This window comes from Chrysemys picta, chromosome 9, assembly GCF_011386835.1.
Source record: "Chrysemys picta bellii isolate R12L10 chromosome 9, ASM1138683v2, whole genome shotgun sequence".
Taxonomy (NCBI): Eukaryota; Metazoa; Chordata; order Testudines; family Emydidae; genus Chrysemys; species Chrysemys picta.
Genome location: NC_088799.1, coordinates 101,504,359 through 101,527,909, shown reverse-complemented (window position 1 = coordinate 101,527,909; position 23,551 = coordinate 101,504,359). Strand labels below are relative to the sequence as shown.

The window sequence follows — 23,551 nt, the reverse complement described above, 5'->3', positions numbered from 1 at the left end:
TGTCACAGCCTCTTTTAGCCTCACTGAGAATAACCTAAGGATCTGTCTAGGTCCATCAGCCACCCACGCTGAGCAGCCTGCCTCCCTGACTCACCTGGTCTGGTCCTCTCACTGCACACCCGGGACCTGGCAAGCCCTGCTGGCTCATTGGGCAGCAATGGGTCTAGGGCAGGGAGCCAGAACATCGGGGGCTTCCAGCGGGATTGCTTCCTCATCTCCCTAGTGCCCTGGGAAGCAGCGGCATGGAAAACTGAGGAAGAGTGAATGGCTGGGAGGAGGGATGCGAGGATGTAGAGGAAAGAGCGGGGCATGGGAACCAATAAATCTGTGGGGAGGGGAGAGAGAGGCTGTATATAGGAGTGGAAGGGAATCAGGCTGTTAGGGAGTGATGCTGAACGGGGGGGGGGGGGGGGGGGGAATCTTTGGATGGGGAGTCAGGACTCAGCAGGGTCCCTGCCGAATAAGGTACATCTGCCCCACCAGACCCGCAGTCCTGTATGAAAATAAACACCCCCAAGTGCAAAGAAATGGGATTCTCAGCATCAGAATTCAACCGCCATACAGAACAGTGCTGCGGCTGACCTAGCCTAACCCCATCCCTACCGCATCTGATGAACACTTAAAGCTAGAAGACGACCCCATTAAGCGGTCACATCCCATGCATGTCCTGCATTCCATTCCCAGTGTCACTGGCTCAAGTACTCGTACGTAGGCAGAAACTCCCAGAGATCGACTTCCACCTTCCCCTGCCCGATTCATTCGGGAATACCCCGACCTGATATTCGCAGCACCATGAGGCAGGGATTGCGGTGTCAAGGCCCGTGTTGTGGCAACAGGTGAATGAATCAAGGAGGAAGGGATCTGATTAGGCAGAAGAACTCTTTGATTTACACACCAGTATCTTGGCAAGGGGCAGCAACAGAAGGAAATACAGGAGACCGTGAGAGGTTAGTAACGTTTGATTACATGCTGGGTTCTTCAAAGGACTAATCTCCGTGTGACTGTTCCCAGCCTCAACCATGCCCCTGTGGATAATGTGTACTTAGAAAACCACAATCCAATCATGCCTACGCTCTCAGGCAGGTTTCCTGCAACTTCAAGATGCCCATACGTGCCCTCGGCGCCCCCTTGCCCAGGTACAATACAGACAGGCCCTCCCCACTCGCTCATGACAGACACTCCCCCGGGAGTGGGGCAGACTGCAGCATGCTCCTGGAAACCAGTCAGGTTTTTGAGATGTGCCCTGGAGAACCAACGCGCATAGCTGCACAGAAGTCGGGCTGCACCCTTATTATTCTTTTGATGCTCCCACGATAAAGATCTGCAACAGGCCAATGCCATGGCAAGGCAGACAGGGGTTAAATCCTTCGGAGAGACATTCTTTCATAACGCGGTGGCGAGGTCATTAGCAGTTGTCACTTGCCCTTTCGTAACTAAGGCAATGGAAGGAGCTCTCTTCGTCTCTCCTCCACCCAGGGCCACGTTCCCAGGGATGGCAAAGCAACACGCATGGGGCCCCGTCCTCCTCTCTCCAGCTGCATGTGGGTGCCTCTCAACTCCACAGAAGCTGGGAGCAACCAACAAGCTCTCCCAAGCTGTGCCAACTCCCTCCACCTGCTGGTGAGGCTCCCTTGCATAGGCCAGGCAAGCCAGGAGGTGGAGTGGAAGCAAGACCTTCCCAGTGGGGCACTGGAGAATTCCATCTGTGCCCGGGCCTGGTGGGATCATGGATCGGGAATCAGCGATGGTGCTCTGAAGAGCTAGGGGTGTGCCTGTGGGTGCTATGTAGCCTCGTACAGCGAAGGGTGCCATCGCTCTTACCCACAGCCTCTCTTAGTACCTTCTTGGGTTCTGCCACCTTCTGCTACCTGACCTGCCTTTACCATCCCTCTCCTCATCCCCCTTCTCTCCCCTCACTTCCTTCACATCTCCACAGAAATTCTGTAAACACGAGCTCCTTCTGCCTCTGGGGCTACTCAACTCCCACGTGGCTGACTGAGGATGTGGTGCCTCATGTGACTGCTGATTTCTCTTTCAGAGGAGCGTGGCCACAGCACACGGGGTGAAGGGCTGGAGAGCGAGGGGAGAGAGAGAGAGGGAGAAGATCCGCTCTGTCTCAAACAGGAATTAATTTCAGGGCAGTCCTAGGACCTGTCATACACAGGAGGTCAGACCAGACCATCACAGCGCTCCCCCCTCCCCTTAGAACCTACAAAGGCAAACGCTGTACACACACGTCATGCTCTGTAACATGATTTTCAGAGGCTCTCGCACTGATCTGGGAACCAGATCAATTCTGCATGTCTGATTTCAGTAGCACTACACTGATTTCCACCAGCTGAGGATCTAGCCCAACGTGTGGGTGCACGGGATCGGGATCCTCAGCTCTGCTAGGCTGGACTGGGGTTTCTCTCTCCTGTGCAACCATGTTATGACATGTGAAAACACCTTGTTTTAAACATCTGCATTCTGCTATTGTGAAAAAAACCCTTCTTCCCTGCAGGGTAGACTGTCACCTTGCAAACAAGGTCCACACACTGACCTTCTCTTTCACGGACGGTGACCTTATTAGTACTAATCATGTTTCTAATAATATCTGGCATTGTAAGCACACCATCTGCTGTAACATTGCTGTAAATCTTTAAAAAAGGCAAATGTGTTTGGTTTAAGCATTTTTCCTTTCCAACACATAGTGTTTCCTTCCAGGAACAAACGTCTCACAATTGCTTTCAACTAAATCTTCCCCCAAAGTTGCAAACTCTGGATTGAATCCAGCTATACTGAACTACGCTGGGACCAGGTTAAAGCTCCAACAAACCAGCAAAAGCAAAAATTCAGAGCTAAAGCTGAAAATCCATCCGGCTGGAACCCCTCTGATTGTGGCAACATGTTGAGTAAAAAAAATCACAGGGGGACAACGTGGAGGCGTCAGAGTAGATAGACATCCCGGGATTGCACTGAGCAGTTCAACAATTTCTTCCTTTGTTATATACCTTCTATTTTATGGATAGGAGTAAATTTTATACTGCATTATATTACAGCAAACAATTATATTTAAGCTGAACACTTTTACTTTTGCCTATCTGTCCCAGAATGGAGATGGAGGATTTCCTGCCCTTTAAAAATAAATCCTTTTAAAGACCGTAGTAGCCATCGCTGAAGTCTATCCATGCAGCAAGAGTTCTCTCAGAGCCAGTCTGGATAGCCTTACTCGCACTGACTTCAATAGGACTGCTATCTATGGTCCCCATTACTATCGTTTCTGAGCACCTCACAGTCTTTAAGAAGCTTGTCTTTTGCTATTTTATGGACAATAATAAACGACTTTTAATATGCAGTAGGTCAAGCTTTGCCCACGTAAGGCAACTTTCAGCGAAACACCTCAACGCATTTATTTAATAGCCACGCAACAGTATTTATAGGGTAAGATTTTCAACGAGAGCTCTGCTCCTCTTTTGAGCATCTAGCCACTTATTTAGCTGCCTAAGTGGGAGATGTTGGGTGATGATTTCTTTTGAAAACCTGGCCTGCGTTGATTATATTTACTGATAAGCTTCCAAGCCCCTCAATTATATAGGTTTGAATTACTATATATATATATATATATATATATATGAATTACTACACACTCTTTTCAAACGGATAAGCCAGAGTGTTTTGGTCAACAAAGGGACCAGGTCAAAATGGCACCATCTTGCTGAAAAGATCTGCTCTGTAGGTTATTCAGAGTCATAGCCATTAACTTGTCTAAGTGCTTTTACTGCTTTCCACTCCTGCTAGCGCTGGTGTGAACGTAGCTATGAGAACAGGAGCTGGGTTCTCTGCTAGCTCGGCATCACCAACACAACAGGGATGTCGGGCACCAGCCCTGCAAGCTGCTCCACGCAGTGAACCCCTGTGCCTGCGTAGACCGCCCCCCCCACCACACACACACACACACACACACACACAGAGGGAGGGGTCTGTCTGTGGAGAGCAGCTTGCCGGGTGGGGGCACAACACTGATACCAGTGTGAGAGCTGGAAAAACAGAGCTTGACTTTCAGCTACTCAGTCGAAGTGAACGAAAGCATGCCTCGAAACCGGAACTCTTCAGTTCCACCTAGGGCCCATTTCACCTCTCACTCACACCAGCGTGCCGCAGGAGGGACCCCACTGAAGTCAGCGCAAAGGAGGGGTAAAAGAGAGGAAAATCATCCTGTAGATATAACTCCGGGTTCCGAATCCAGCGCTGTTTGTAACATTCGTAATCCAACAGAACGTCTCGGCCCACTGAGCATTACTCAGCATTCAGCAAACTGCAGCTCCTGACAGGCTGCACCTCCATAAACCTACAAACCTGAATCAGACACTTAGAGTATGTTTGCGCTCGCAGGGTCCTAAAGCCCAGGCTCCAGCTCAAGCCCAAACATCTACACCGCAATTAATCAGCCCCCTTCGCCCGAGTCAGCCGGCACAGGCCAGCTGTAGGATTTAACTGCAGAGTAGACACGCTCAGAAACTGCTCCCTGCTCTTCAGGTGGTTTCACATATTCCCTGCTGCATCCCAGTATCTACCACGCCAAGTCAGCCTGTGGCAACATAATTCACAGAAATACAGAAAACTGAACAGATGCCCACTGCATGCAGGACCACAGGCAGGGAGGTTACGTCACTGCAGAAAAGATTACGTTAAAAATCTACTGTCTCTTTAAACAGTAGTTTCATGTTAGCGCCTGGAAACTTCCAGCATGCCTTACATCCCAGAAGAACCTTTACACAGGCTGACGGGGTGGAAATGTGTGAGCAGCTGTTGAGTAGTTTAGGTCTGTGATTTTGAGACAGGATGCCCCGGTGGCAGCAGAGAGGATAGCTAAATGGAAATATGTTCTGTGCTAAATGAAAATCAAATCGATAGTTTTAGACCCTGTTGTCGAACCTTTCTGCTTAGGGAGGCCCACAGTGCTTACCGGAAAATAGGAGCAAACACTAGAAATCTGAATTTAGAGCAACTTCTGGAGAGAGGCTGCAGTGCTATTGACAGAATCCATGGATTCTGCATGCTAGAGTGAGAAGCGTGTATTGCCATGCTAATGGATTTTGACCAGACTGGAAGCCAGAGTGCACTGCCCTCTTATCAGAGGTTACCTTATCAAAAAGCCTTGTGAAGAGGGAGTGGTACAGGTCAAACGGCAATGTTGCATCATGTCACAAACTGAGTTCAGAGTACTTGGAAGCCTAACCGCGCACATGCACGCACTCAGCAGTGTCTGTGCAACGGCCACCGTCTCGGCTGACACGCTGGGCCTGAACTGAGGCCAGCCAGGGCTAAAAGCAGGGCTGTTTCAGTGCAAGCTAAAGAGTAGCCCCACACTCCTCTCCTCTGCAGGCCAGCACAGCAGGTAACTGCATCTGATGTTTTCACCAGGCACAAACCTCGTCAGTGCAACTTAAGTGCTCATATTTGAATAAAATGATCCTGAGTGTCGGCGTATGCAAAGAAGACGATAGCGCTAAGCTGGGTGGGGAGTGGTGACAGGGAGAGGGAAACTACCATGGGAATTGGGGAAGGTATACAGAGTGCAATTCCTCTCCCGCTTGCTGTCGCTACCCTGGGTCCTGCGCCAACAAGTGACCCTGCGCCAGCAGGAGGAGTGCCTCTGAAGTCCATTCACACGTGCTTAAAGTTATTGCCTATCACAGAATCATAGAATCTCAGGGTTGGAAGTGACCTCAGGAGGTATCTAGTCCAACCCCCTGCTCAAAGCAGGACCAATCCTCAGACAGATTTTTACCCCAGTTCCCTAAATGGCCCCCTCAAGGATTGAACTCACAACCCTGGGTTTAGCAGGCCAATGCTCAAACCACTGAGCTACTTAAAGTTAGGCATCTGCTTCAGTACTGGGGCCTAGCTGGGAGGCTCTGTGCTAAGTGGGAGAGAGCACGCTCGGCAGCCTGCCTGGGAAAGGTCTCCACGGGTACCCATTCAAGCAGCGTGCAGATAATCTGAAGGGTTCAGAGTCAGACCCCAATAGAACTTTCTCTACTGCTTTTTTGGGCAAACGAAAACCGGAGTCAGCACTTCACCACCATCTACCCAGCCAGAACGCTAAGGTTACTCTTGGCTCAGGTTAACGCCGAAAATGCTGCATGCTCTGTCCCTGTGGGCCACCGATTAGCCCCTGGCTCAGAAATGGGATCTGAGACCCCCTCTAACCACATCCGAGGGGTAGGCTCTGCACTGCCACAGCGTGTTGGCTGGGAGAGGAGATGCTGGCAGTGGAGCATGTGGAAAAGCCCTTTCTGAAGCTGCTTTGACTCTACCACTGAGCTCCTGGCCTACCAATTCTACTAATTTCCCGGGTGCTGAAATGAACATATGCACTGTCCGGAGGGCCCGGCTCAAGGAGAAGCTGTAATAGATCTGGGGGGCTGTGGAGAAGGAAGGCAGTTCTACAGCCACTGGTGGGTAGTTAGCTACAAACACAGCAGCACTGTGAATCTGATGCCCCCAGTACATTGGAACGGGGTTAATTAAACCATTATTTTAACATGACGAAAGGGCTAGCATAGCTCTGCACACTGCCACACCTTGCCAGAGCTGGTTCTGGGGCCGAAAGCTCCACCTTCTGAGCTCAATTAAGCCCTAAAGCCAAACGATTCTTTGGGAGGGATCTTCCCCGGCTGGGAATCGACACCCATCTCTCTTCCGGGCAAATCTAAACCTGACCCGACAGTCCCTCTGACTGCTCTCCTGCACAGTGCACCATAGAACGAGGCCAATCCTGCTCTCCCGTCTGTGCGGCCTGCTGAAGTCTGCTGGGCTGCAAGGTCTGGGGAGCAAAGCTGCCTAGACTGAGTAAAAAGACGACCCAAGCTGAGGATTTCAATAAAAACAAAGGTTACAGCTGTTTTAAGCTCTGCAGCCCCTGTACTAGTGGCAACACGCTGCACTGATATCCACGGGGCCGAGGTAAAACTCACTTGCTATCTCCCCACAGGAGTTAAACCCCAACCCAGTTCAAAGAGAGACCCCTTGTTTTTGCATATCGGGCAGCAGAAGGGTTGCAGAGACACTCCATGTGGGCAGGTGGGGGGCAGTTGGTAACTCTGCCATGGAGCAGTGCTCCAGAGGAGAGCAAATTCCTGTCAGGTCAGTTGGGTCCTTTACCCAGGAGCCGCAGTGCTTTGCTTGAGGGCAGGTGGCTCCCACACACCTGTCAAGTAAGAACTAGCCTTGCTTAGATAGAGGGAAACATGCAACTGGTGAAATGCTTCCCAGGAAAATATCGCTAGACAAGAGCAAGTGCAAAACAATTGAAAACGCGACCTTCGCCGGCTCAAGAGTTAGTTTTTTAGATGCCCGCCTCACTCTACAATGCTTGATCTGCACAAATCCAAATCAATAGCAGAGGTGCTGTGTTTCCAAAAGGGATCGGTACAAAGCACATCAACTGACTGGAAGGAAAATACCTACGGACACTTCCTATGCACACTCAGTGCCCAGTAGGGTGACCAGGGTCCTGTTTTATAGGACAGTCCCGATTTTTGGGTCTTTTTCTTATATAGGCTCATATTCCCCCCCACCCCACCCCACCCCCCAGTCCCGATTTTTCACACTTGCTGTTTGGTCACCCTAGTGCCCAAGTATGATCCATTAACTGCTAAATGGGCCAACATGCCAAATATACCATACCCATGTATCGGACAAGCGGCTTAAGGAAGTCCTCACTGTTGAGCTGAGTAAATAATACGCACTTTAATTCTTTTGGTAAGAATGAATTTAGTGTCATGAACGAATCCAGGTTGATAACTGAGGAGGTGGAGCTCAGAACAGTATAGAGGACGGCAATACAAGCCTTCCTGCGCTGCTCCTGCAACTGACCTTCACCCTAGCTAGAGGGGGTCTGAAGGGAGATCACTCTCCCTCATCTCTCTTCTAATAATGCCCGCAGGGATGTGGGCATCTATCTATCCACTAGGAGCTGTGCTGAGACCACAGGCTACCGTGCAGCCATCTGTCATCGTGTGGAGGTCCCCACGCAGAAGATCTGCATCTCTCCACACAGCCAGGGAATGTGCAATTGGAAAGGCAAACGCCAGAGAAGTGATGTGGTGAATCCGAGAGGTTGTGCAAAAGGGAAGGGCCGAATCGGGCCCATTAGGCTCAGTCCTGTCTTGGGGCTGGCACAGAACTGTACCGCCCCGGGGGAGACCAGGAAGGGAGACTGACTCAGGGAGGCACAGCTGTTCCCCAGGGCATAGATCCTGGAGCAGCCTGCTCCCAGCCAGTGGCACTTGTGGCCCCATCCCCTCAGGGCTATTGGTATGCAGACAATGCTGTAATGATGGGACAAGTGTGAAGGGCAGAGCTGAAGAAAGAAAAGCCCCTCACTGGCGAGGAGTTAAAATTATGCTGATGAGGCTGTCCCATCTTCCCCAGGCCTGGGAGGGCGCTAACCCAGGGCCTCTCCAAATGGAACCAACCAAGAGCCCTAGGGATCCCTATTACTGCAGCTCCCTGAGTCTCAGAGATCGATCCCATGGGCGTGACTCTCCCCACGGCACCCTCCTGCCCCACACAGATGAACGCCGGGACTCTGACCAGAATGCAATGTATTACATACGGACATTAGACGAGCTAATGTTCTGATCGGCTAACAGCTGCAGCCGTATGCTGGCCGAACACAGAGTTCTACTCTGCTTTTTCCCCTGGACCACATCACAAGGCATCAGTGCCGCTGGTCCAGCCACGGCCCTGCTAGACGGCCACCTCCTTCCGGCCATTTCGGAACTCATTTATAATTTTTAAATATAGAAGCAAAAAGGCTTCCCACCTCCCTACGGCCCCTGGGGGCACACAGGCTCCAAGGGGGCAGGACCACGTCTCCGTCCTCCCATCCTGGCCCTGCACTTGCCAAAAGAATGAATTTAGTGTCATGAAAGAGGCCAGGTTGATAACTGAGGAGGCGCAGCTCAGAACAGTATAGAGGATGGCAATACAAGCTGGCCACATGTGAGCTATTAAGCTGAACCCCATAAATGGCCCACTGCCTCCAGGCCACCCCTCCACACAGTGCTGTGCCTACAAGGCACAATCAACCTGCGTTAGGCTCAGAGAGGCTAACTAAGGAGTTTAGCCTCTCACGTGACTTCGCTGTTGCTCCCGCGAAGAGCAAGATGGCCCCGAAACCAGCCATGTGGGACCTGGCACAGCCCAGCCACGATCACAGGAAAGCTGGGTCAGATTTAACGACGCTGTCCCCAGACTCCGTCTTGGGAGGCACTTTGCACACAGATGGGCAGCCATTTGCGATTCCCAGCCTCACGGCGTCGGGGTCAGCAGGGGCACAACACTCCCCAACTTCTCTAAATGCACTGACAAAGTGAAGAATCCTGGAGACCCGGGGGTCAACAGGCAGGGGCTGTCTGCAGTGCAGAACACAATGCAAAAGAAAACCTTCACACTGTGCATGCACAGGAACTCTCTGCCTGTCTCCTCATAGTCCTTGCTTGCTGCCAGGTACCCCACACCACCTGTCCTGGGAGAATGCAACTCACCAAGCTAAGATAAAACATTCTCCACTGTGGAAAGAGCCACCAGAAACAATGAGTGTGGCCCTCTCTAGAGCAACCCGAAAAACCCATCTGCTTGCTAGAGCTGCCCACCAGGAGCAGAGACAAGGAATTACTAACACTTGCAGATAAATAAATCAAGTGAAAAATCCTGGAGCTGCAAAGAGCAGAACTCAATGGACAACCCTAAATAAACCTAAGCTATTGTGTTCACTGCTGCAGTGTTACAGTGAGGCGTGCGTTATGCAGATTAAAAACATAGGATATATACTTTACTCCGTACATGTCACGCACGAGCTATAGAAGTAACTTCTCCCACCACAGTAAACCGTATGAACACAACACTCTACTTATTAAGTCATACGACGGAGTATTAGTGAACAAGCGCTGAAATAAGCATGCCATCTATAGTAGCTTCCTAGTTTTCAGTCTCGTCTCCTCGAGTGCTCCTATGGAAGGTGAGTCTGCTGCTAGTTGCAAAGGATAAATACCAGTATCTGTGTGCTGACAAAATTAGGACATTACATACCGTTTTCTATAACGGACTGAATCGTAATGCTCAGAACAAAGGTAATCAGGCCCTAAGAAATGGGTGTTACTTTTAAATTTTAAGTCTATTTATTTCTTTAATTTTAACTATGGCACTGTTACAAAAAATATCCAGGAATTAGAGATTTAATATATTTTCCCCTCTTTTAGGCTCTGATTCAGCAAAGCAGTTAAGCAAATGCCATAAGACACCTTAGACATCCCAAAACCTCAACAGAACGCCACTGCAAAATAAATTAATTCCTGGTCAGATACTGTCATTCTGATGTTAAGGAAAATTTGTAGTGCATTAGTAATTGCTGTAAAATAAAAACTTCTCACAAAGGCAATTTATTTCTAAATTGTTTGTCTGGTTTACTTAGGGCTTGCCTACACATGAGAGTTAATTCAGAATAAGGGTACATCTACACTACAGGGGGGAGTCGATTTAAGATACGCAAATTCAGCTACGTGAATAGCGTAGCTGAATTCGACGTATCGCAGCCGACTTACCCCGCTGTGAGGACGGCGGCAAAATCGACTTCTGCGGCTTTCTGTCGACGGCCCTTACTCCCACCTCCGCTGGTGGAGTAAGAGCGTCGACTCGGGGATCGATTGTCGCGTCCCAACGGGACGCGATAAATCGATCCCCGAGAGGTCGATTTCTACCCGCCGATTCAGGCGGGTAGTGTAGACCTAGCCTAAGACAGGGTGTGACTTTAAATTGGATTAACTATTCCTGATTAACTCCATGTGTGGACCCACTTATCCCAGAAATAAGAGTGCCTTATTCCGAATTAAGTTATTTCCACTGAAATAAACTAATCTGGAATAAAGCACTCCTATCCCAGAATAAGAATGTCCACACATGGAGTTAATTAGGAATAGCTATTCTGGAATAACTCCCTATGTGGACAAACCTTTAATGATGCTCTCTTTGGTTAAACTCTCTGTGATATGGTCTAAGGGCAGGTCTTCACTACGGGGGGGGGGGGGGGGGGGATGTCGATTTAAGATACACAAATTCAGCTACGCGAATAGCGTAGCTGAATTTGACGTATCGCAGCCGACTTACCCCGCTGTAGGGACGGCGGCAAAATCGACCTCTGCGGCTTCCCGTCGATGGCGCTTACTCCCACCTCCGCTGGTGGAGTAAGAGCGTCGATTCGGGGATCGATTGTCGCGTCAAAAATCGATCCCCGAGAGGTCGATTTCTACCCGCCGATTCAGGTGGGTAGTGTAGACCTAACCTAAAATTCACTTACCATCCTTTTCTTTAAATTTTTAAAGAAAATATCAACTTTTATAAAAAGAAAATGGCCATATACTGAGCTCAGCGCTGTTTATGTTAATTCCCATAGGCTTTGAAATCTTAACACATATCAAACTCAATTCTGGTCGCACACCAGTGTAATTCAGGGGTAACTCCACTGAAAGTCAGAATAGAAGGGGTTCAAATTTAGTATCAAGCCCATAAGGAACAACCTTGTGTGTCCTAATCTCATAAGTAGATTGAATACATTTGGATAATCAAAGTTTCAGACTGCCAGGGAAGATTTTCTATGTAAATATCAGATGTCAAGTGACACCACCCAATTGTTGAAAACAAAGTTTGGATAACTGAGTTTTGAATAATCAAGGCCTTTTCTGTATCACATCCGTTACCAACACAATTTCACATGTGAATGTTTCAATGACCTAGTTTAGTGCTGACCAGCTTAAAAACAACAACAGACAGTAGCAGTAGTTTTATAAGGCCACAGTTTCAAATCTGACCCCCACAAATCCAAATCCGGACATCTGAGATTTTTGGCTTGCTACGTTTTGGCATCCAAAACGCTTGGATTTCTTTCTGCCCTAGTACACAAAGTAAGCAAACCTGAGATTGCAAATGTTGTTTTCAAACATTAATCCATATTTTGGGCACTCAAATGGTTACAAATGTAAATCAAAGCCTCTTTGAAAGTTTGGTCCATATTATATGCACACTTAATTAGTACATTTGTATCTATGAAAGTTCCTTTGCCCAGTCACGTTACATATCAATTTGTGTTTCCAGTAACCCAACGTCTTTCTTCACCTCTTTTAAAGATGTACAGAAGCCGCCAAGGACTCAGACTCTAACAATCTGCTGTTAAGGCAATTAAAAAACCAGAAAGTCTCACAGTGGTATGGGTTATATGCTTGACTAGTTGAGGAAAGTTAACGGATAAGCACTTATTGACGGACTGCTATAAAGCCCTGGTAGTTCTGGGCACGCTGGCAAAACCAGCTGATCAAGAGTGGCCCCCTGAAAATGCCACTGGTTTAAATGGGGTTGTATGTCAAACCTGAGCAAGGAACGTGATGAGTCTAACACTTACTTGATAGCCTGTAATGAATTTAAATGGCCTTGTTGCAGATTAATTCCCTTTCCTCAATATTACTGTTTTGTTTCCCTGGAAATGAAAACTACTGTCAATTGCTGAATGGCTGTTAAATGCTATCTAGTTTATAGCGGCATAAGTACCCTGCTATCCTTTGCTGAGATTTTATTTTCTGTTTCATAGCTTCTTAAACTAATACTTCTCCGTGAAACACAACAGATATCACTACGCCTCATAAACCACCAATACACTGGGAGGGCTTTTTTCCCTCCAGTAAAAGATAAGCAGAGTTACCCCAACACTGAACCAAATCAGAGCCCGGAGTCTTTTCTGTGAGGATGCCCATCAATTCTGCTTGCCCAGGGCAGACCTAGTAAAGGGAAAGCACTGGAAATTTGTTCTCCAAAGGTAGCAGTAAGCGGCGTATGATATTCACATCTGAATTCAAATAATCCTGCTCTTCTTAACGAACCTGAAGGAGGAAGCACAGTGTGTGTGGTGACCTGGTATACAAGCCAAACTTCTGATCAGCTTCAAACAGCACCTTTTCTTCTTTTGATAATCAACTTGCCAGAGAAAGATTTCCTTCTCTTCCCCTCAGTTCCCCTCTCAAAAACAGCCTGAGTTCCAGGATGGGCGAGATTCAGTCCTGCACTTGGGACCAATTTTGGAACCAAAATTTTGCAACTCTTTGAGGCTCCAAGGAGGATGCATAAGGCAGCCACCCCAGACTCCTGTAAATAAAACCTTCATATCCCACCCATTATGTATCCCGTATTACTTGGAGAGAAAATACACCAAGAGAGATGCAGACACACATCCACACAGAAATGTGGAGCAGAGAGCTTGGCATCTCCTTTGACGAGCAAGGCTACATCTGCAACCATATCTGTTTTTACTGTTCGACGGGCATGTAATAATCGAAGAATACAGAGCTGTAATAATGTTAAGAACACTGTATGAGACATGGTCAGCGAGGTGATGTGATTAATACAGGAATGTCTGGTAAGCCAGTATGCAATGTTCTGTTCTAGCGTAATAAGCGGCTGTGGGAAAAATAAGCAGGGAAACAACACTCTGGGTCCAGATACGCAACCGCGAAACAAACCGGGGGGGGGCAACTGAAAGACAACGGGGAAACCTATTCACTTTGAGCATCCTATATCTTGTCTCTAACAAAGAGACGCAGCTCTTCTGCAATGCTGGGAACAGAGAGATCAAGAGAACATTAAACAGTTAAAAAGCTATATGGGCGGGGGTGGGAGGGCAATTGTCAGGGGCTGCCAGGGGGACAGGGTGGCTCTGCGAAGAGCTGGATCCTTCCAGAGAATGGGAAGCCCTAGGCAAAGGCCGCCGATTGTCTAGACTGTTTATTGCTTTAAGGTCTGTTTTCTCTGAAATGCTTTTGTTCTAAATAAATACTGCTGTTTGGTGGCGGCTGTCCTAGCTCCCGGAAGGAACAAACAGCATGTAGGCACTGCCAAGAACTCACATCTGCTGAGGTGATCTCAGACCAGGCCTAGGTGCCAACTGTGAAGGGGAGAACCTCCACCCCAAGCCAGAGATGATGGTGAGAGGCCCAAGACCTGAGGGAGGTGCACCTGAAGAGACCAGGAGGGGTCAGAGTCCAGCGCCTGTGATAACCGTTACCTCGGCCCCCACCACACCACACCACACCTCACCTCTCTTGTCTAGTCACCTGTTGACTCTTTTCTTAACTCTGAGCGTTCTGGGGCAAGAACCGTCTTTGTCTGGCTTATTTCTACAGCCCCTCACATAATGAGGTCCAGATTCCCAGGGGCCCAGCATTGCCACATCTCACAAGATCATCACGAGTCTCAGGAGAGTTGGTGCGTTTCTTAAAAAATAAGTTTCCAGCCCTCGCAGCTGTCGAGAAACACTTGGAAACCTGACCCGAAAGACTCAAAACCCAGAGAGCAAATCAAATGGACCCCACACTGATTACTGTTTAAAAGCTGCCTGATTTCAAAGCCGATCGCACAATTTTTAGGGCCTGATGGATGATTCTGGAATTTGTGGGATTGGCGGCACTTGGGGTCTAACATTGCTACTCCTCTCCTGCGGTTTCCTCTCTGTGGGATGAAGCAAACGGGCCCATTGCGATGCAATGGATCCAATCAGAGCAGTCCAGGGAAAACTTCCCACTCAGACTCTGTTTTCCTGCCACTTAAACGGTCTGTACAGAGCACGTGCTTCTATATCGAAGGCCAGGCTGTAATGAGTGTGTAAATTTATTCATCACCTAATTACACATAACAAAACAGATGAAATACATGCTGAGCAGGCAGCTTAAGCGAGTAGCTGACCCCTTTCAACAACAACTTCGATATCTCTTTTCTCTTCCAAACTGGATGTTCCCTGACTTCCCCCCCGTGGTTAATTGCAGCCATGTGTTATTGCCAATGGGTGAGATTTGAACCTGAGCCAACCAGTGCACATGGGGATCTGCACACTTCATTCCTTGAGTCCAGCTCTGCAGAGAACTGCCTAGGGCAGAAGCCTGGGTGCTTGTCAGGAGCTCCTTACTGAGTTGTAACCCACAAAGAGAGTGAAGCATTATGTACTGCACATCACTTTAGTTAGCCCTGCCTACACGGCAATTTATGGGCGTTAAGTAACAGAGCCAGACAGAGCGGTTAGACTGTTTGTGGGGCGCTCCAAACTAAAATCTACTTCTGCAGCTCTCTCCCATGGTCCAGTAAATGATATATTGGACTATCACACCGCATATTTACTGTACTCCTTTTAGCTAACAAGTGAATGTTATACAATTTAAAGTAAACATATTAATCTCTTTATCCAAAATATTTGTCTCACCACTGGCTGCAGTTCAAAAGATTCAAGGGCACAAGGAACATTAACTTTTTTCTTTGCTGATAAAAATATATTTCAGTCTATCACTGTTAGCAGGTGAGTAATGTAAATGAACATTTGAACAGCGTTATATAACTAAGGAATCATCTGATGAACTTGGATTAACAAGAACAAAGCTAAATGCAACTTGGATGTCTGAACTTCCTATCAACATGGAACAAACAGGAAAAAGCTAGGAAGGTAAAAAGTGTAATAATACGGGTTAGACTCTGTCAAACGGGACCTGGACATGGTCTTTTTTTCACTAGTTCACCTAACTATTGTGCCTGAAATTTAAAATAAAGCCAAGGATTTTCAAGAAAAACTCCACGTTCAATGGGAAATTTTTAAGATCACAAAATTATCAGATTCTTTCTAGCAATTCAGACAACAGGAAACGTATTCTACTTTAGTACTACAAGCATAAGTAGTGATTTTGAGTGTCTCCGTTTTATCCAGGCCCAACTTCAGACACCCTAAAGGGAGATCACTATTCAGAAAGTGCCCTCTGAAAAATCAGACACCCCTTTAAGATGTTATGGAGGGGATGGGATGTTGATGGAGGGAAGGGTGTGACAAAGTTGCCTACAATGGTATCTGGCCCCTCCGTGACTGCTATAAGCAAGCATCTTCAATGACCTGAGATGGGACACTAGAAGGGGAGGGCTTTGAGTTACTACAGAGAATTCTTTCCCAGGTGCCTGACTGCTGGTCTTGCCCACATGCTCAGGGTCTAACTGATTGCTGTATTTAGGGTCAGGATGGAATTTTCTCCCAGATCAGATGGGCAGAGACCCTGGTGTGTTTTCGCCTTCCTCTGCAGCATGGGGCACAGGTCACTTGCTGGTTTGAACTAGAGTAAATGGTGGATTCCCTATAACTTGCAGTCTTTAAATCATGATTTGAGGACATCAGTAACTCAGCCAGAAGTTATGGGCCTATTACAGGAGTGGGTGGGCGAGATTCTGTGGCCTGTGAGGGCTGGAGGTCAGACGAGATGATCATGGTGGTCCCTTCTATGTCTCAGAGTAGGCACCTCGGACTTGATGCACTCAAAATCACTAGTCACTTTTGAAAAAATTTTGCTTAGGCTTTCAATGGGTGAATTAGAATGATTTTTCTATTGTCTCCGTTGCTGGAAAGAATCTGGTAATTTTGTAAACTTTAAAAAGTTTCCCAATGAACTTTAACTGTGACAAGGAATAAAGCAGCATTTACTTCCTGTGAAATTGAACTCTCAGGAATGATCACTAGCAGAAGATTTAGCTCATTAACTCACATATGATTTTCACACTCTGCATCTTTTCACATCACTTGAAATCTCTTCCTATCCCCAACTTTCTCTAGGCAGCACTCTCCAAATATTTTGGCTGCCTATAACATATTTGGTGCAGTGTATCTGCACCCTGATGCAGGCAAATACAGCTGAGACTGATCAATTATTGAAAATGGTGTCTTTATTTAACAGCACGTTTCAGAGACCTGTCCTGAATTCAAAGACAGCATGCTCTGGACACAAGTTAAAAGTTTTGCTGTTCTAGGGTGCTCAGTTTTGGATCTCTGCTTTTCTCATTTCACTTTCATTTACGGTCTGTAACCCGAGTTCTCCATTTCAGGCATAGCCATGACCTACAATCTCAAAACGCTCTACATAATGTGCTCTCTCTTCGATGTTCAATATTCTGTACATTTGTACCAGATGTCAAAACTGAATACAAAACATAATTGTGGCAGAGTTAAAGTTTTCCCTGTCTCTACCAACACTGCTGGTATCATTCACAGGAAACTTCCTGATACTTCCAGTGTCTGAATCAGGCTGAATGAAACAATTGTGGGGTGCTAAATATTAACTAAACTAGATTTTAGGGGCTATATTCTACACAAACAACATCCTCCCTGCAGAAAAATACTTGTTATACTCATCTCTCATATTCCACCCACTTGAAATGATTCAGGAAGAGAATGACAGCAAAGTGAGATTAAGCAATGCATGTGTTAGACAGTCCTCACCTTTAGAGAGTCAAAGCAGGCAATAACTCGACCATTTTCCACATGGCAACTCCGTGACGGATGGGCAAACTTGCACTCTGCATCAGATCGAGAACAAGTACCTCTCTGAAATTCTCGACATACTTCTAAAGTCAGCCATTTTGTATCACGAACCAGGGAAACGTTTACAGCCATATTAAAAACAAAAATTAAAACGCAAGCAATCACACCCTTCTTTAGGACAATGTTACTGCTGTTTTTTTAAAAAGGGTAAAAAAGTGAATTCAAGTTAAATGTGAAGAAATAACGAACTTGTTGCTTTGGTAAAATTTCTATTCGTCAGCACTTAGGTTTTCATTTAAGTCAAATTGTGTTTGTTTCAACAAGAATTAAACATAAAGCCAATCATAAAATAGAAATCTTATCAGAATAACTGAAAATCAAATGAGAGGCCAGCTCCTAAAAGTGCAATTGTAGAAGTTAAAATATAAGTGTTATATTTTGTGCCACTGCCAAAGTTACTTGAAAATAACTGGCAGACTTTCAAAAGAATTCTGTGCTCTCCAGTTAATGGTTTCAATTATTCTTGCAAAAAGCATATGCGGCTGGCAGCGCTTCTGTTTGCGGAATGGTCTCGGTCCTTGGGCAGAAAACTTTTTTTTTTCCCCTTTTATTTCTTGGTTCTAAAAATGACAATTCGCGAGTATTAAAAGGAGCGAAAGGATGTTATCACTCAAAAATATTTGCTACATACTCGGGAAGGAAAAAAAATGGCTGAGTGAACAGAGTGTAAAAAGGAAAAAGGGGGGGCGGGGATGGATGAGTTGCCGTTAGGGTATGAACTGCAAGCAACGCCAAATTAAAAAAAAAGGGGGGGTTGGGAGGGGGAGAGAGAGGCAGCCTTAGACAGAAATCCAAGCAGCAGTGGCTTCAGGAAAGGCACTTTTCAGCAACCTGTAGGAAAAAGAAAAATAGAATCAGCTAAAACAATCCAATCTCCCCCTTGCCAAACTCTAGCTTCAAGAAACAACTGTGTTCATTTTAACAGGAAATCTGCAGCTACTGACAGTGCGGCATAGTGCAGTCAGCCATTGTAGATAAAAAGGGCATTTCCCACATGAAGCTGCGCATGGTAAGAGGAAGCAACCAATTAGATTTACTGTTGCAGCAGAAGGCCTGGGCAGCCACCCAATAAAAGAGATTGTTTCATATTGATCTACACTGGCAGACATTCATTTTTGTGCCCACTGCACAGAAAATACCTTAGTTTTACATGACGGCCTCTGGTGCATTCGTGATACATCTCTGCGTTTCAAATTTAAGTAGCTTAGCATAGGATTCACTTAATGGGCTGCTCCCAAGCTGAGGTTTGGGTTACATACCTGCTCCTGAAATCCAGAGGATAAGAATCACTAGGAAAGCTAACCTACTGTACGCACCAGCTGTTTATTTCTCCCTCTTTAAAGAGAACGGCTGGTGGCTGTGTGCCACAGTGAGAATGCAGCTAGACAGAGAAGCGGTAACACGCGAGACCAGGGTGGAGTATGGTTTTCAGACAAAGCAGACTTAAATTGGTGTTCTGTTTTTTAAAGATAGTAAAAATCTCCCCTCATGAGGAAGCTTTCCGGCAGGAAGAGCAGATATTGCTTTCATTGTGTACAAAGCAGAAGGCACTGCCATAGTTCAGCCCTCATACGCACACTGCTCTGCGTCGGTAAGGTGTTTTATTTAACCCACTGTTAACTGGGGAATACATTTCAGCGGCTGACCGTAAGGTTACATGGAAACGAGAGACTAATTCACAGTCGTGTGTCTATAAATCTGGGCTTGACAAAATCAAAAGCAAAACCGACATGGAAACTTGAGCCACATGCACAGAGCAGAAAAAAATTAACTCATTGTTAACAACTGTGTTTTACTGCAAGGTTGAAGGAGATTTCAATGACTGTCGTTATTCCGTTTCCAGCATCTTCAGCGTGTTGCACAATAAATGATTGTCAATAACTTTCTATCACTGATTTTCTTTGTGGGGGAGGGGGGGGGGAACATGTTACGTCATCCCTGGAGTTTCCCACATTTACATTAGAGGCAGCTGACGGAGCTGGATAGGATTCAATTGGTTCAAGATTTCTGAGATCCACCTCTTTTGCAAAACATAAGGGCCCAATCCTAAAAACATATACATGCGTGTAAATTTACTCACATGAGCAAAAGTATGCATCTGTATAAGTGTATGTAGGACCGGGACCTCACATTGCAAGAAATGGAAATTTAAATTCTTCCTATATTATAGATATATTGTCAGAACTACATTTGTTAGCAATTTATAAATTTTAACATAATTGAAAATGCACTCCAGATGTTTGGAGAAAGCACTAAAGGACAATACTGTCATTACATTTTTGGTTTTTACACTAAAAAATTAAAATTGTGCAAAGTAAATTCCAAGTATGTGCTGAACCAATTAAAGTCACAGATTTGCAAGAGAGAGTCATGCAAAAGCACATGGACTCTTACGCACAGACTTGCATCAGTGGAACAGTCTATAGTGCCAGAAGGACGTCTCATTTTCGGGTATCAGAGGGAGAAGAGAGACAGTGAATGCTAAATTTACCAGACACGATTTAACCTCTGAAGGGGAGGGGGAAGAAAGCAGAACTGGCCCAATGTCTTCTGGGTTTAGTCAGGAACAGGGAGACTGCTGCTAAACTGATCCTGATTTTGTAGGCAGGGCAATTTTGTGTTTGAATCTGGTTCACTTATGTCCAGCCTCCCAATCCTCCTTTACAGGGCATATATAAGAAGGTACGTAGATACATCTCCATAGACAGCTCGGAACAAGCTGGGTGCAGCTCCTCAAACGAGCTAGCACAGGTTGAGAATGGGTGGGGATTAGGTGGAACGCTCCTAGGGATTACTCCTAGCAGACGGAAATACAACTTTCTAGTGAACAGGGTCATATTCCAAAGCTTTAGATTCCAGTGGAAAGGAGGGTCTGTTTCTTTGAGCCTGAATGCTATGGGCTCAAACCCATTATATACCATTAGTGTGGACAAGTAACAATTAACTACCACCTGCCCGTTACAGGGCTCCTCTCATCCTGAAGAGTCTCAAAGCATGTGACTAACTACATGCTCTCCCTTGCTCTCTCATATAGATCGAATATAGAATATTAGAGGTGGTTGGCATTTTTCCATTATAATTTTTTTTTGTTTTTCATCAAAAACCAGTTCCAGTACAGAAACACACTCACTCTCTCTCTCTCTCTCTCTCACACACACACACACACACACACACACACACACACACACACACACACACACATATTCTCTCTTAGGGCACGTCTTCACTACCTGCCGGAGCGGCGGGTAGTGATCAGCCTATTGGGGGGGTCGATTTATCATGTCTAGTGTAGATGCGACAAAAACGATCCCCGATCGCGCTCCCCGTCGACTCTGGAACTCCAGCTCGCGAGAGGCGGAAGCGAAGTCGACGGGGGAGCGGCAGCGGTCGACTCGCCGCTGCCCTCACAGCCAGATAAGTCAACCTAAGATACATCGACTTCAGCTAAGCTATTCACGTAGCTGAAGTTGCGTATTTTAGATCGACACCTCCCCCTCCCCCACTAGTGTAGACCTGGGCTTACACATACACAATCCAGCAGTACAATGCCCCCAGAGACACTTTGCTGGGGCATCACTTTGTTACGGATTCAGAAAAGCACTGAAGCACATGCTTAACTTTAATTATGCAAGTTGAAGTAAAAGATGCTTAAATGCTTTGCTGAACCAGGGCCTAAATCACCCACACTACTTCTTAGGTTTATCTTGGATGAAAGGCCTCCAAGTACAGAACAGTCCCAACCCAGTTTATGCTTGTATGATTTTACAAGATCACAGCCCAAAGATGTATGAGTTAGGATTCCCTACAAGTGATCACAGACGTAACTTGCCAGTTCTGTCAATGGTTGGATTGTTGCAGATTTCCCCTCCCAAGAAGATACATCCCTGTCCATTTTAGCCATATGGCCATGGAGAAAATCTAAAACCTGTGTTCTAACATCATGCTGAGAATTGTATACTGGTGCCATGAGACTCAAATAAAACCACAGGGGAAAGAAAAGTTCAACAAGCCCCACTGCTGACAGTATAAAAGTACGGCCCTTTCCGCATAATTCAATTCTCAGCAGCATACGTTTTGCTTACAACAGTTTCCACATTTTTCCGGTTCTGCGTATTACCCCGTTTTTGGTACTGACTGTTCATTCTCCCGTCTATTTCAAATAAGAGGAACAAAACTGTCTCCCCCCCCCCCCCAAAAAAAAAAAGCTCAGTAGAACGAAGTTATAAAGGAGGGTCACAAAATATTGTTTTCGTTAATGTTATGCTTGTGGGAAGTTCAGTCAAGGGGGAGGGGCTGTCTTCAGAACTGGTCTGGAGCTGCTGCAAAACATGCCAGGTCTGTCTGACAGAACCTATATCCTGGGCTACCAGATGGAACAATTTAGCCCTGACTTCAACCGAATGTCAGCGCAAAGGCAGGAGCCAAGGGCAAGCAGCGAAGTGATTGCCTTTCCTCCTTCAGCAACCCAGAACCACAGAACGGAATGCCTGGCCCAGCTAGGGATCACGACTGGCTGAAATACAGGAGATGAGGGGCTTGCTGTGGAAATCAAAGGCCCCAATTTTGCTGCCACTCAAGTCAGTGGGACCAGGATCAGTCCAATGAGTGACAGTCATGTCAAAGACGCCTTTGGCGGGATTAGCATGCACTGGCCATTTGAGGTAATGTGAGGACGGAGGGCAGAGCAGGAACATACTTGCTCCATGGTCGAACTTCTGCTATGTTCCCTGTCAGTGATCCCTTTTCTGTGATCCACACACACACTTCTGATGGATGCCGACTCGTGTGCATGTTTCCTGACAGCAGAGTGCACACAGATAGTAATGTATGTGACAGGGTTGATTCAACCAGCTCCCATGTATCAATGATACTACTTCAAGGGTGGTTCGGCTCTGAAAAACGGCATGGTGGGGTTCCTTATTTATTTATCTCAGTGATTTCCAGATCACATTTGCTCAGTTTACAAGTAAAACGCCCTTTTATCCTAACTGCGGGCCCTACAAACCAGGACTGGTGGGATTTCCCCTCAACAGAAAAACACCCACTGGGGGGAAAGAAAACACATGAAAGCTTTATGAAATGAAACAACACACTCACAGTGTGATCCACTGTGCAAGCATATTTAATCCCCGATCTTGTCCAAAATGAATGAATAGCTTTAAGTGAAACACCAGAACATAATAACCGAGTCCCGATTCTACTTTAGACAGCAATAGTCATTTACCAACTTAGTGGGTTTTCCTTCAATTAAAGTTTGGACCAAAGCAATCTGAATGGGTTAACCCCACACTTGATGGATTCTGAGCTGGGTGGAGAGGGGAGCAATGCTTTTAAAAATTGACAACATTCCCAGTTCAGCTGTCCCGTCTTTTGTTGATTCCAGTAAATGGTCACATTGTTGAATCACTGATGTTATTATTGAAAGTCCAGCTTCCAGCAGAGCTTTTGTATGGCCGTTCTTTTAAAAACGTTAAATCTAAATAAATAAGCAGCGATTTTGCCCACTCCCCATTTCCCTCCTGGCTTCTAGACACTTCGGGAATTATATTTGATCATTTTCTACTGGGTATAAACAAGCACTGGGTGATGCTCTCGGGGCCCTTCCTTTTTAACGTTTTAGAACAGTTAAACTTTTCATTCACAGGATGAAATTAAGAGTCTAACATTTCCAGTACCAAAAACTTTCCAAATAAATCTAATGTTCATGTAAATGCTTCACAGGACACAGACACTTTAAAAATGGAGGGAAACAACATACAAAAACGCCCTGGATAGTTATTTTCTAGGGGCAGGACCCCTTACCTCCCCCAAAAACAAACCAAAATCCACTGGAGTTTACACATCCCCCAACAACCTCAATCTGGGTCCCAAACTGGGTCCTTCCTTTCTCACGCACCCTCATCAGTAGTAAAAGCAGTGCAGGTAAAATTCTACTTTTCCCAGCACACCTGGATATCCCTAGGAGCCCTCAATGGGAACAGAAGCTAGGGTTTGACCTGAAGAATCTTGTTACTGAAATTATTGACAGTGATGGATGTCAAGGAGAGAATCCAGATTTACACAGATTCCAGAGTGAGATGGTAGTTTGGACATTTGTAGGGGAAAACCCTCCTTTTT

The 23,551-nt window shown here is 46.3% G+C and overlaps 1 protein-coding gene across 26 annotated transcripts in view; it reads right to left on the bottom strand.

Annotated features, from left to right (window-relative positions):
• MBNL3 (muscleblind like splicing regulator 3) overlaps positions 1-23,551 on the bottom strand; it is a 112,119-nt gene that overhangs the window by 54,796 nt on the left and 33,772 nt on the right. For 21 of the 26 annotated variants that reach the window (XR_010590309.1, XR_010590310.1, XR_010590311.1 and 18 more), the window contains one exon: positions 17,333-18,265. The exons of 2 other annotated variants lie outside the window; for them this stretch is intronic. Coding sequence is in view for 20 of the 24 variants with exons in the window: in XM_065556757.1 (XP_065412829.1) it covers positions 17,333-17,506 (174 nt within the window). In the remaining 4 variants the exon portion in view is untranslated. Of the gene's footprint in view, positions 1-17,332; positions 18,266-18,693; positions 19,028-23,551 lie in introns of those variants that run through there. 3 more of the 26 variants (XM_065556758.1, XM_065556746.1, XM_065556751.1) reach the window with 3 other exon arrangements.